General features: G+C 41.5%; 1 protein-coding gene across 2 annotated transcripts in view; it reads right to left on the bottom strand.

Moving 5' to 3' along the window:
• RERG (RAS-like, estrogen-regulated, growth inhibitor) overlaps window positions 1-11,186 on the bottom strand; it is a 106,781-nt gene that overhangs the window by 7,568 nt on the left and 88,027 nt on the right. The window contains exon 2 of one of the 2 annotated variants that reach the window (XM_010566126.1): window positions 9,182-9,238. The exons of the other annotated variant lie outside the window; for it this stretch is intronic. Within the exon in view, the coding sequence (XP_010564428.1) occupies window positions 9,182-9,238 (57 nt within the window). The remainder of the gene's footprint in view (window positions 1-9,181; window positions 9,239-11,186) is intronic. 2 annotated transcript variants of the gene reach the window in all.

Genomic DNA, 11,186 nt, shown 5'->3' with positions numbered 1-11,186 from the left:
GCCCCCTACCCCAGCCGGCTCTAAGCCGGCCCCCCCGCCGGCCAAGGCCGAGCCAATCAGTGATAGTGGTAACGCCTCTGTGATAACATTTTTAAGAAGGAAAAAAAAGTTGGGACGCGGAAAACAGTCACCGGAGAGAGGAGTGAGAACATGTAAGAGAAACAAGCCTGCGGACACCAAGGTCAGTGCAGAAGGAGGGGGAGGAGATGCTCTAGGTGCCGGAGTGAAGATTCCCCTGCAGCCCGTGGTGAAGACCCTGGTGAGGCAGGCTGTCCCCCTGCAGTCCAGGGAGGTCCATGGTGGGGCAGATATCCACCTGCAGCCCGTGGAGGACCCCACACCGGAGCAGGTGGGTTCCTGAAGGAGGCTGTGACCCCGTGGGAACCCTGCGCTGGAGCAGGTTCCTGGCAGGACCTGCGGATCTGTGGAGAGAGGAGCCCACGGAGCAGGGTTTCTGGCAGGACTTGTGACCCCGTGGGGGACCCACGCTGGAGCAGTCTGTGCCTGAAGGACCGCACACTGTGGAAAGGACCCATGCTGGAGCAGTTCGTGAAGAACTGCAGCCCGTGGGAATGGCCCACGTTGGAGAAAGTTCGTGGAGGACTGTCTCCCGTGGGTGGGACCCCACGCTGGAGCAGGGGAAGAGTGTGATGAGCCCTCGCCCTGAGGAGGTGAAGCGGCAGAAAATAACATGTGATGACCGTAAACCCCATCCCTGTCCCCCTTGTGCCGCTGGGGGGGCTTGGTGGAGAAATCCGGGAGTGAAGTTGTGCCCGGGAAGAAGGGAGGGGTGGAGGGAAGGTGTTCTGAGATTTCGTTTTATTTCTCATTACCTTACTCTGGTTGATTTGCAATAAATTGAGTTAATTTTCCCAAATTGAGTCTGTTTTGCCCGTGACGGTAATTAGTGAATGATCAATCCTGTCCTTATCTCGACCCGCAAGCTTTTTGTTATATTTTTCTCTCCCCTGTCCAGCTGAGGATGGGGGAGTGATAGAACGGCTTTGGTGGGCACCTGGCGTCCAGCCAGGGTCAACCCATCACACTTGGTGCGTTGAAATTTTTAATAAATAAATTTTGGCCTCCAAACAGAAATCCTAGAATACAGTTTTCTTGAAGATACCTCTAAAAATAATGGGAAGTAGGTCTATTTGTTGGCTTCTCCTGCGTATGATTTTTCTCTTGCACGTGAAGACTGGGTTTCTTTTGATGAGAAAAGGAGTGGTGTTACATTTTCATTCCTACAGGTTCTGTCCTCATCCAGCTTTTACTGAGATAGGCAGAGAAAATGTGTACAGATACCTGGGAACTAGATTAATTAAGGCCTGCTGAAACAAAACCAACAAAGCCAGAGCAGTGCTAACTAGCAGGAAGTAAGCTTCAAGGCTTTAACTGCTTTTTAATTTTCTGATTTAACTTTCCCACCAACGCTAAGCAGAGGCATTAGTTCCTGGTAGGAATTACACCCATGACAAGTTTAAGTCTAAATAAACCATATTTTGCTACGCTTTTTTGTTTGATTGTGGCAAGAACTCTTTGTTAGCAAAGCTGTGAGTTTCACCTTATTTCTGCCAATATAAATGAAAACTAACCAGCGAGACTTTTCTCACACCTAAAACAAGCAAAACAAAAGCTTGCTCTCCTGAAGGTGCAAAAGCAAGCACTGGAAACTTCTGCTCATCTGGAGAACATTTCAGAATATGATGAGCAAGAAAAGTAGGGGCAAAATATTTTGCAGCTGTAGCTACAGCAAGAACAGCCACTGCCATGCTGATTTTTGCTGTCTGTCGAGCTACTGTAAAAAGGCAATATTTTTATTACTGGCATCAGGAGTTATCTTCATCTTGAGACTCATATGAAAGAAAACCCACATTTTCAGATAACTGCTTCCCATGTTATTTTAAGCATCTTCCTCTGCTGCTCTCAATTACAATTTCATCATTTCAAGTCTTTGCTGAGCATTTTAGAAGCCAGTGTTGGGGGTTTAAGGTGCTGTAGGCCATACCAGTCCATTTCCTTACAAACACCTCAGAGAAATCAGGAATACTTTCACGGCTCATTGCTGTAATACATTCAGTATAAATTCCTACTGCTAAGGAGTATAGTAAAAACATTAAAATGTATTAAACGTGTACCAAATAAAGTAATGTTTCTGCTGTTTTGAAGTGGGAAAAATAGGAGCCCAGGAAGATGCCTAGGAAGGCATAATCTAGGCTATTGAGCACTGAATGCTTTAAGCAATGAGGCAGAAGGAATGAGTAATTTTGTTAATAAAAATTGAGGATACTAATAGCTAGAGTCTGGCTTGAAAATAAGGCTGTTTTCCAGCAATTTATTAAGCGTCTACACATTTGTCATGGTACTGCCTGAAACACAGGTTGGCAGCCTCCTCCTAGCCCCAAACAGTTGGTTACCATTCCATCTCACTTTGGCTGAAAGCCCATACTGGACCACATATGTTATTCCCAGCTTGTGCTTGGATAAGCTGTGGTTGTCAACATGGGTGTTCAGATGAAATATGCAGAAGGCAAAGTTCTGCAAGATGATGGCAGAACTCGCTCCTCTTTTGCTCGCTATGGAAAATGGTTATTTTTAATCATGAGCATGTCGATGATCTGGTCTCTAGCAGTGTGTAGACTGCAGTACCCTGTTGTGCAGCAGGAGGAAGAGAGGGCTGGGAGGGGAGGCTTCCCCAGACTGCCTTCCTCCTGGGGCTGCTGGTCTGTCAACCTTTACACCCTAGAGCTGAAGGGACCATCAGTTAATGATTTATTAACACTTACTTTAGTATGGGCCCCTTTGTTAAAACTTCTGTTTGCTGGCTGGGCAATTTCTCTCTCAGCTGTGTTGCTGGGAGTTAGTATTTTTAGGGTAGAGGCAGGCAGTAAACCTTCAGGAGTGTTAAGACAAACTTGCTGAGTGAGCCACAAGTCAAGAAAACTAGAAATCTACACTATACAAAGACATGTGTTTCTTCAACTTGTGATCTGGAGCAGGGAAAGCAATCCTGGGGACAAAGGCCTTGTATTCAGATGGTGTTCCAGCTGGCCAGGCAACGTGTTAGCTGAATAAACCAGAGAGCAAAGACTCCTTGAGAACTGTGGTTGGACCTGAGGACCTCAGCTCTTTTTCATGGCTCCGTTGGCACAAAATTACCCCAGAAAGATGGTTCTTGCATCTTCTCTTGCTAGAGTAAATTATTCTTAGTGAGGTCTTGGTTCCCACTGCTAAGCTGTTTCTGGTTATCAACCATTTTGATGGAAGCTAGTTCGGATATATTCCCACTCTGCTCTGTTGTTTATGTTGTTTGTACAGATCTGTATTTATCAGGTGCAGAAGAGAAATTCAGGCTGGCAACATTTGCTAGTGTTGTAATGTTAATTACATTATGTGTGGTATCTGCAAACTTCCCTTGTAGTCCCCGAATGATACCGTTTTGCTAACAGAACCCCCAGCTACAGATGTGGTTATATAGGCAAAACTACCCTTCTAATGTAAAAATAATCTTCCTTACAACAAGCTTTCCAATGGGAAAAGCCTTCTTGCCAATGTAGACGATATATTTGCGAAGTGATTTCTGCTGTTCTTGCCACAGCGGTGAAATTTATAAGTCTTGAGCTGGTCTATAGGAGATTAAGTTCTCTGCTGCGAGATAATTCAGGGCACTAACAGAGGTGTCTGTCTCCCTCCCTCAAGCACTTGTTTACCTCGTGTACCTATCTGCTGTCCTTTGGCTGTTTCATGTTATGCTGGAGAAGAATGGTGCTATCATGGGCCTTTCATAACTAAGCTAGTAGGACAACAATTTCTACCACCTTATCTCCTACCTTTGCTGCTTTACTGATACCTACACATTTTACCCATGTTTGATGGTGTCTTATGGGCTGTTGGTATGTTGCATTAGATACGACTTTACAGAAACACCAACTCTGGGTTGTTTCCCTCCCAGTAGAAAAAGAGAGAACAAAAATCCAAGTGACCTAAAGAAATTGTGACACAGTTGGAAGCAATACTCTTTAAAAACGTCACTATTAATCTGGTAGTCCTAGCAAAATTAGAATTTTTCTTAAGACTCATGTTTCTTTATGGTTGCCTCTGCTCCTTCAAAGTAATGGATAGTCTTTTCTCTATCCCATTCAAATTAAATAAACTCCTATGCTTTCTCTGTCTCTTTGACTACATAGACAGGCCAGTCTGTCATGCACTGTCCTGCTGATTATCTGCTCAGAGACAGTTTTCCTTTCAGAGGATTAGCAAAGTTGTATGCAATACGTGAACAGCTAGAGAAAGACATCTAGGGATAGTGTCAGAAAGCCAAGTGACTTTTAGAAAGGTCAACAAAAATACTATCTCCTTGGTTGCTGTTATTTTATAAGTAGACTTTTGTTTAAAATTCAGTCTCTGGAGAAATGCTTGGTGTTTCTGTGCACCTTTGATATGTGAGTCTTAACTCTTTGAGCACCAGCTACTTAAATGATTTACAACCCTTCTATGAGATGAAGGATTTTATAGGTGAGAAGCAGAGGGAGAGAGACTGCGGGCAACAAATCAGTGACAGAATCAAGAAAAGAACTGAGAAACCTGTCTCCTGCACTTTCTTGGGGTTTTATTTGTTTGGTTTTTTCCCCATATGGCAAAAGTGGATGTTATAAGTCCCTGCGCATCAGAAAGCACCTGGTTCTCCCAACTATACATGGAAATGCTAATTCAGAACAAATGACACAACCCAGTTCATAATCCTCTCTTTTTTTAAATCTTGGATATCGCAGCTCTGTTTCTAGTTAGGCAGATTGTCCCGATTCTGGTAGAACAACTAATGTGTTCTCAGAGAAATACTGCAAAACTTATTTTAAAAAGCACCCACTTATCCATAGCTATATTGAATTTTCTTCTTTCATCATTTGATCCAGGAGATTCTCCCTGCATGTCATGGTTTATAGAGGCAGGTAATCTGCCCATGAAGTATTCTGCAGGCCATCAGTGCTGTCTGGCTACTGCTGTGATGACTCTTTGGGCTTCCTCCTCCTTTTTCACTGTCCTCCCCGCCCCCCCCCCCCAGGAAAAAAGAAATTTACCAGTTCCCTTGATGACTTACTCTGATTCGGCATCTCTAATTGATAGCAATTATATATCACTTATTTGACAGCAAACCACAATGTCTCTCCACCTTTGAGATCAGCTGAAGGCACCCTAAATTCTGGGCACCGCCACTAGCTCATGGGAAAAATTGCCGAGATCCAGACTGTTATTCCTATTTACTGGCACTGAGGAGAGCAGCTATTCACAGCACCCTTGAAAACCGTGGTGTGAAGCCCTGGGTCACTGAGGTCCATGGGAGCCCTGCATTCAGGCTACGAGTTTACCCACAGAGGGTAGGTGGCCAAATAAAGGTCTTTACACCTCCACCTTGAAACTCATCCCCACCGAGTGCGTCCATCCCTGAGACGATGCTGGCTGGCAGGTGTTACACATCTACGCGCTTCTGGTTTTGTGGCAGCGGCGAGGTGGTCGAGAGCCACCTGGAGCGGTGCTGCTGCGAGGGTGGCTGCTTGCAGGCTGCAAACTCTCCCCGAGGCAAGGTGCCTCGGTGGCAGGCAAATTGTCACCCCGCTGCCACCCCGCTCCTGGCAAGCACCGCTCAAATGGTACGCAGGAATGCTCGTTTTCGTGCTGCTTCTATGAACCTCTTAATAGAGCCAATATGAAATACAGCACAAATTTCCAGGTCTGTGTTAAATCCACCGCGGATGCGTTGCTTATGTTTGTGAAGTGCTTTTAGGCTGTGGTTTAAGTGGTGCCCTAACCAGGCCAAGTGTTTTTAGGCCTTCTAACATCACACTGAATTTGCTTATCAAATTGCAAGTTGTGTCCTATTTAAAAACATATAAACATTAATGAATTTTGGTGAAATCCACGTGGTAACCCAGTCCCCTTTCTCAGTACCTATTTAAGGAGCTAAAGAAGACTAAATTTAATGCTGAATTCATATATTTAATATTTTATAAAACAATTGTGTACATTTTTTTTAAATGTGCATTTCCAGCCCATTTCTACATAGAGCTCTTTCACTGAACCTTCTAATTCTGTTGCACATGTGAGATAGTTGTGTGATTTATTACAAGGATTGAAAGTGGAAACTCATTCACCTTGACAGTGCCAGATAAGCACTTAGCCTGAGAGATTAGGCACTTTTTTAAAAAAATCAAACAAACAAAACCAACCATGCCAAGATGGTGACAGTGACTTGCCAGTTAAACAGAATTGATGGAGAAGTCAAGACTGATGGTTAACACTCCCCAGAAAATGACCTTTGCTGCAGTTGTCACCCCTTGGCTGAGAATAGTAAAATAAAAAGCGCAGTGTAAAGTACTTTTGCGAAGATGCAGCTGTCGGACTGATGCTTGCACAGATCCAACATCATGCACAAAAGTGGCAGAGCTGCAAAGCCCTGACTTCAGCAGCAGCTCCATGTGCCAAAGCTTGCAAGATTCAGTGATGCTCCTCCCGCCAGAAAATGTTATTTTGTGGTTTGTAATTTGGCTCCTGGAGATACAGCAGTATATCCAGATGCTGCTAAAAATATGGTCCTTCATTTTCTTCTGGCAGGTTAGAGTAGTAAAGAATATTTATAAGGTGTGTTTTTTCCTTCCCAGTTAAAATGTGCCACCCTTGAATTAAGAAGACAAGGTTTTTTACACTGATGCTTAGTTTAGGATAATGTTGAATTTCCATCAGGCCTTGTACAGCTTAGTGAAAGCTTTCCTAAAAATAGGAATTATCTGGAGATTCCTTGCATCAGGGGGGCTAATGGGTGGTTGAAAACTTGACATAACAAACAAACTATAAATATGACATTTTTGTCACAGCCCCAGTGATTTTTGGCAAAACCTCCTGTTGCTTAGTAGCTAGGGAGTTTGCATCTGTGTTACTCCTGCCCTTTCAAAATTACTTGACAAAGCTACTTATTCTCCCTGAAGGGCAAATGGGTCTCATTGACACAACTTAAACTTTTTATATTGGTGGAATATATAGATACCCCTCTTCCCACCGAACTGCCAGTCCATGACTGCTAAGAAGAGATGAATCTATTCAGCTAAAACTTCTCAGTAAATTCAGCTCAGTGATGTTTACAGGTAACTGGCCACTAAATCACCACAGGATGATCATGCTAAAGACAGAAATGGGTTCTTCAAAGCACTGTTTCTCAAAGCTTTTGAAGTTACAGTGCTTTTCTGACTGATCTCCAAAGGCCTGAATAATAGTTAGAATGTCAGGAGATTTTTTCTCTAACACTTCAGAGCCTTCTTTGAATCCTGTTATGATCCATAGTTTGAAAAAACAGTACTCTAAAAACCAGTCTCTGGTGGGCAGCTTCCACCAGAGATTACTGTGATTATGAAATAACTTATTGATAATAGTTTATTAGTTTTTGCATTTCTCAAACCTTTTCCTCTGAGCAACTTAAAGCACTTAGCTTTGCAATAACTGTAATACATGATTTAAGCTGTTATCCTCTAAACCAAATGAGAACATAGAATTCAGTAAGTCAGAAGAGAGTTAATTTTTATTTTATTGAGATAGGACTGTTGTCTGTGTGAAAGCTTTTCATATTCTAAACAGAAGACGATTATATTCCTGAGGGGCATGGATAATTTGCAGTTGTATTCATTTGTAAAACAGAAACAAATGTCAAGTCTTGTACACCAAAAAGGACATAGGGCCTTCATAATGGGGTAAAAAATAATAAACCTTGCAGCTTGCTAATAACTTTGTGTGCTTAAACAAGGCAACAAGGATATTTTTGCATGTACTGTCCCTGTTAAGACATTAATGGACTTAGACTATACTGATACAAAATACTTATATACTTCTTCTATTGTCAAGTTCTTAAAATTATACATTAGTGATAGAGATGTGAAGTACTAATACTAATAATACTAACAAAGCATTATCCTGAACATCCCACTGTGCAGTACAAGGCAGGTGACTTATAATTCACTGATGAATATATTGATATTAGCAGAAAAAAATAATGTATTTGAGCTCAGGTTGTTCTGAGAATTATTTTCCCAAGATGAGATTTCCAATATCTGTCATTTCTTCATCTTACCAGATGAAAATACTTAGTTCAATACTGGATACTTTCCTTTGTTGAAAGGGCTGCCTGGGTTTTGCAATCAAGTGTATTAAACTTTCATATTTGTTTCTGCTGTGCAAATGTATGGCATTCTCTGTTTCTTTAGTGTGACCTCATAGATAAAGAACCCTAACAAAGAAATAGGTATTTAACTGCATGATCTGTATTTGAGCCTCCAAAGAAAGGTTAGGAAGGAGGTGGCAACGGATTGTAGGAGAAAAGAAAATTTTCCAGCCCCTTACTTCATGTGCAAGTCACTTAGTCCTGAGATATTGAAGGTGCCTTCTAAGATGTGAATGCCTCACCTCAGACTTCTTGGCCTGGATTTTCGCTAGTGCAGAGCATTCAAATATATGCTAACTTACAAAATACTAAAAAATTGGACCTTGGACTGAATTTTCAAGCAAGGCCTCTAATTCAGAGCAATCGTTTGAGAGGCTTTTTTGAGGTATCTGTGCCAGCTTCTCAAAAGTGCAAGACCCAACACAGCTAAGTGGGAGTGGTGGAGGAGACGTGGATGTTCTTTTGATGACTGGTGTCCCTATCTGGTCACCCAAAAAGTGAGACACAATGTATGTTTGAAAATGAGGACAAAAAACTTACCTAAGGGTAGGTAGACTGACTGTAAGTACCTACTTTTTTTTTTTTTTTCCACTTGAATTTTTGAGATCTGTATCCCAGCCACCTTATTCTCTAGCAGCTGATGTTTGGGTTATCCAAAAGCAGAAAAGTGATCGCACACTAAATAATTTTCAGAGTGAAATACTAACGCAATTGTTTTCAATGGCAAAATTCCCACTGACTTCTGTGTGGGCGGAAATGTGCCTCATATATTAATTCTGCTTTCATTTGACTGTGTTACTGCTTCTCTATTCTGCCATCTTAGGTAATAATTTGTTCCAGCTTTAAATGACTATAGAGAAGCTTTTTACAGCAAATTTAAAGGTTGACTGAGGCTTGGAATATTAACTCTATGACTTTCCATTACTTCAGCCCTGGTATTATATACAGCATACCCCGTGTATAGAATAAAATGCAACCTACCTAGTGTCGGGTCATACTCCCAGATGAACCGTTTGGTCAGGAAGCGTACAACAAGAGCTGGAGGAACAAAAATATTCCAGGTGAGATGCACAAGTCATCAACTCATCTGATTTTTTAAAGCTTTCCCAGCAAACTTTTCTGTGTGAATGGGCATGTAGCAGCTCCCCTGAACTGTGAGCAGAATTCAGCTTTGTTTATTGGGGGAGTCAAGACCTCTTCACTGTTTGTGGCCCACTTTACACTTTTAGAGGGGGGCAACAAAGTGAAGACAAAAACTCTTTACCCATGCAACAATGCAGGACAAAGAATACCAAGAGATTTTTCAATGGTAGTTTCTAACTTTTTTCCCCACTTATTTTTTTGTCACAATAGCTTCTACCATTAAAAAGCCAAACCAACCCCATTTACAGTGCTATGAGCAGACAACATTTGAAAAAAATCCTGTTTTGGATGCTTTAGATTTCCCATAACCAGTGGGAAAAAGGGTTGGCAGGTTTTGATCCAGCATGCTTTGAAGCTTCAAAACTAGGGGTGTTCAAAATTTAATTCTTGAAAACTTTCCCTTCAGATTTTAAACCTTAGAAGGTAAAATTGGCTAAATAGCTTCCTTCTGTATTTTGGCATGCATTCCTTGCAACAATTTATCTTCCATGTTTTGCCTACTTGTCACTTGAAGGAATCAGCTATAACACTTTAAACCAATGGTCAACAAATGCTATTAATGAATTTTCAGAAGTAAAAATAAAGCTTTAGATTTTGGAGCACTGGATAACTAGGTCTCAAGTTCAGTTTATGGGCTAAGATCTTGCTACTTATGTTCTTATATTTAATTTTTTCTATCCTTTCAGCCCCTTTAAAAACAATCTATAAAGGCTTTGTTAGGATATTGATTATGTTCTAATTTAAAACTAAGCAGTGCCTTGAATTTCTAGGGTGTAAACAAAGCGTTCACCACTGCCAACTATTCAAAATCCTTTCTGTATTTCCAAAATAGAGCTAGAGATACTACTGCTCTAGCTATGATTGCAGTAATTTCAGCTATAGGAAAAGTTTTCCTTGTTGTCAGCCCTACAGGATTGTTCTGTTCTTTCAGTTGCAGATAGACAGTAAAAGATGACAGCTAAACCCAGCTCTGATCCTTTTCAAAATTAAAGCCATGAGAATGCCCCACATCCCAGATTTCTGTGCCCAAGAGTAGGACAAGGAAATACTCTGCAGAATAAAGATAATTAATTAAGCTTTGCTTGATCAGAACCTATTTTTAAAATACAACCAGAACATTAGTTTTCAGAAAGATTTAACTATGCCTCACACTTGGAGGAGTAAGAAGCAGCTGATCCTAAGGAAATGAGATCACTGCACAAGAAGCAATTTTAAATCAGTGTTATTTTAAGTTTCTATTTTCCTTAGGAAATCCTACTTTTAAAATTTTTTTTTTAGCCTTTGCAGAAATACTCTCCTTGGCCCTCAGAGTGAATGTGGCAATTCTTAGCCAAAGTAACTTTTCAAGTCGTAGTCCTGATGTGGATGTCAGTATACTACAAGAAGATCTCTGTATAGCTTGTTTTCCATCCATGATGATGTCTGCACCAGGCCTTTTTCCACAGAATCTTAGAATTGTTTGTGTTGGAAGAGACCTTTAAAGGTCATCTAGTCCAACCCCCCTGCAATGAGCAAGGACATCTTCAAGTAGATCAGGTTGCTTAGAGCTCTGTCCAACCTGACCTTGAATGATTCCAGTGATGAGGTATCTACCACCTCTCTGGGCAACCTGTTCCAGTGTTTCACCACCCTCATAATAAAAAATTTCTTCCTTATATCCAGTCTAAATATACCTTCTTTTAGTTTAAAACCATTACCCCTTGTCCTATTGCAACAAGCCATACTAAAAAGCCTGTCCCCATCTTTCTTATAAGCCCCCTTCAAGTATTGAGAGGCTGCAGTAAGGTCTCCCCAGAGCCTTCTCTTCTCCAGGTTGAACAACCCCAACTCTCTCAGCCCGTCC

This window comes from Haliaeetus leucocephalus, unplaced genomic scaffold, assembly GCF_000737465.1.
Source record: "Haliaeetus leucocephalus isolate CR32 unplaced genomic scaffold, Haliaeetus_leucocephalus-4.0 Scaffold206, whole genome shotgun sequence".
NCBI lineage: Eukaryota > Metazoa > Chordata > Aves > Accipitriformes > Accipitridae > Haliaeetus > Haliaeetus leucocephalus.
Note: the sequence above shows the minus strand (reverse complement) of the source record. Positions and strands in the feature narration are given on the sequence as shown.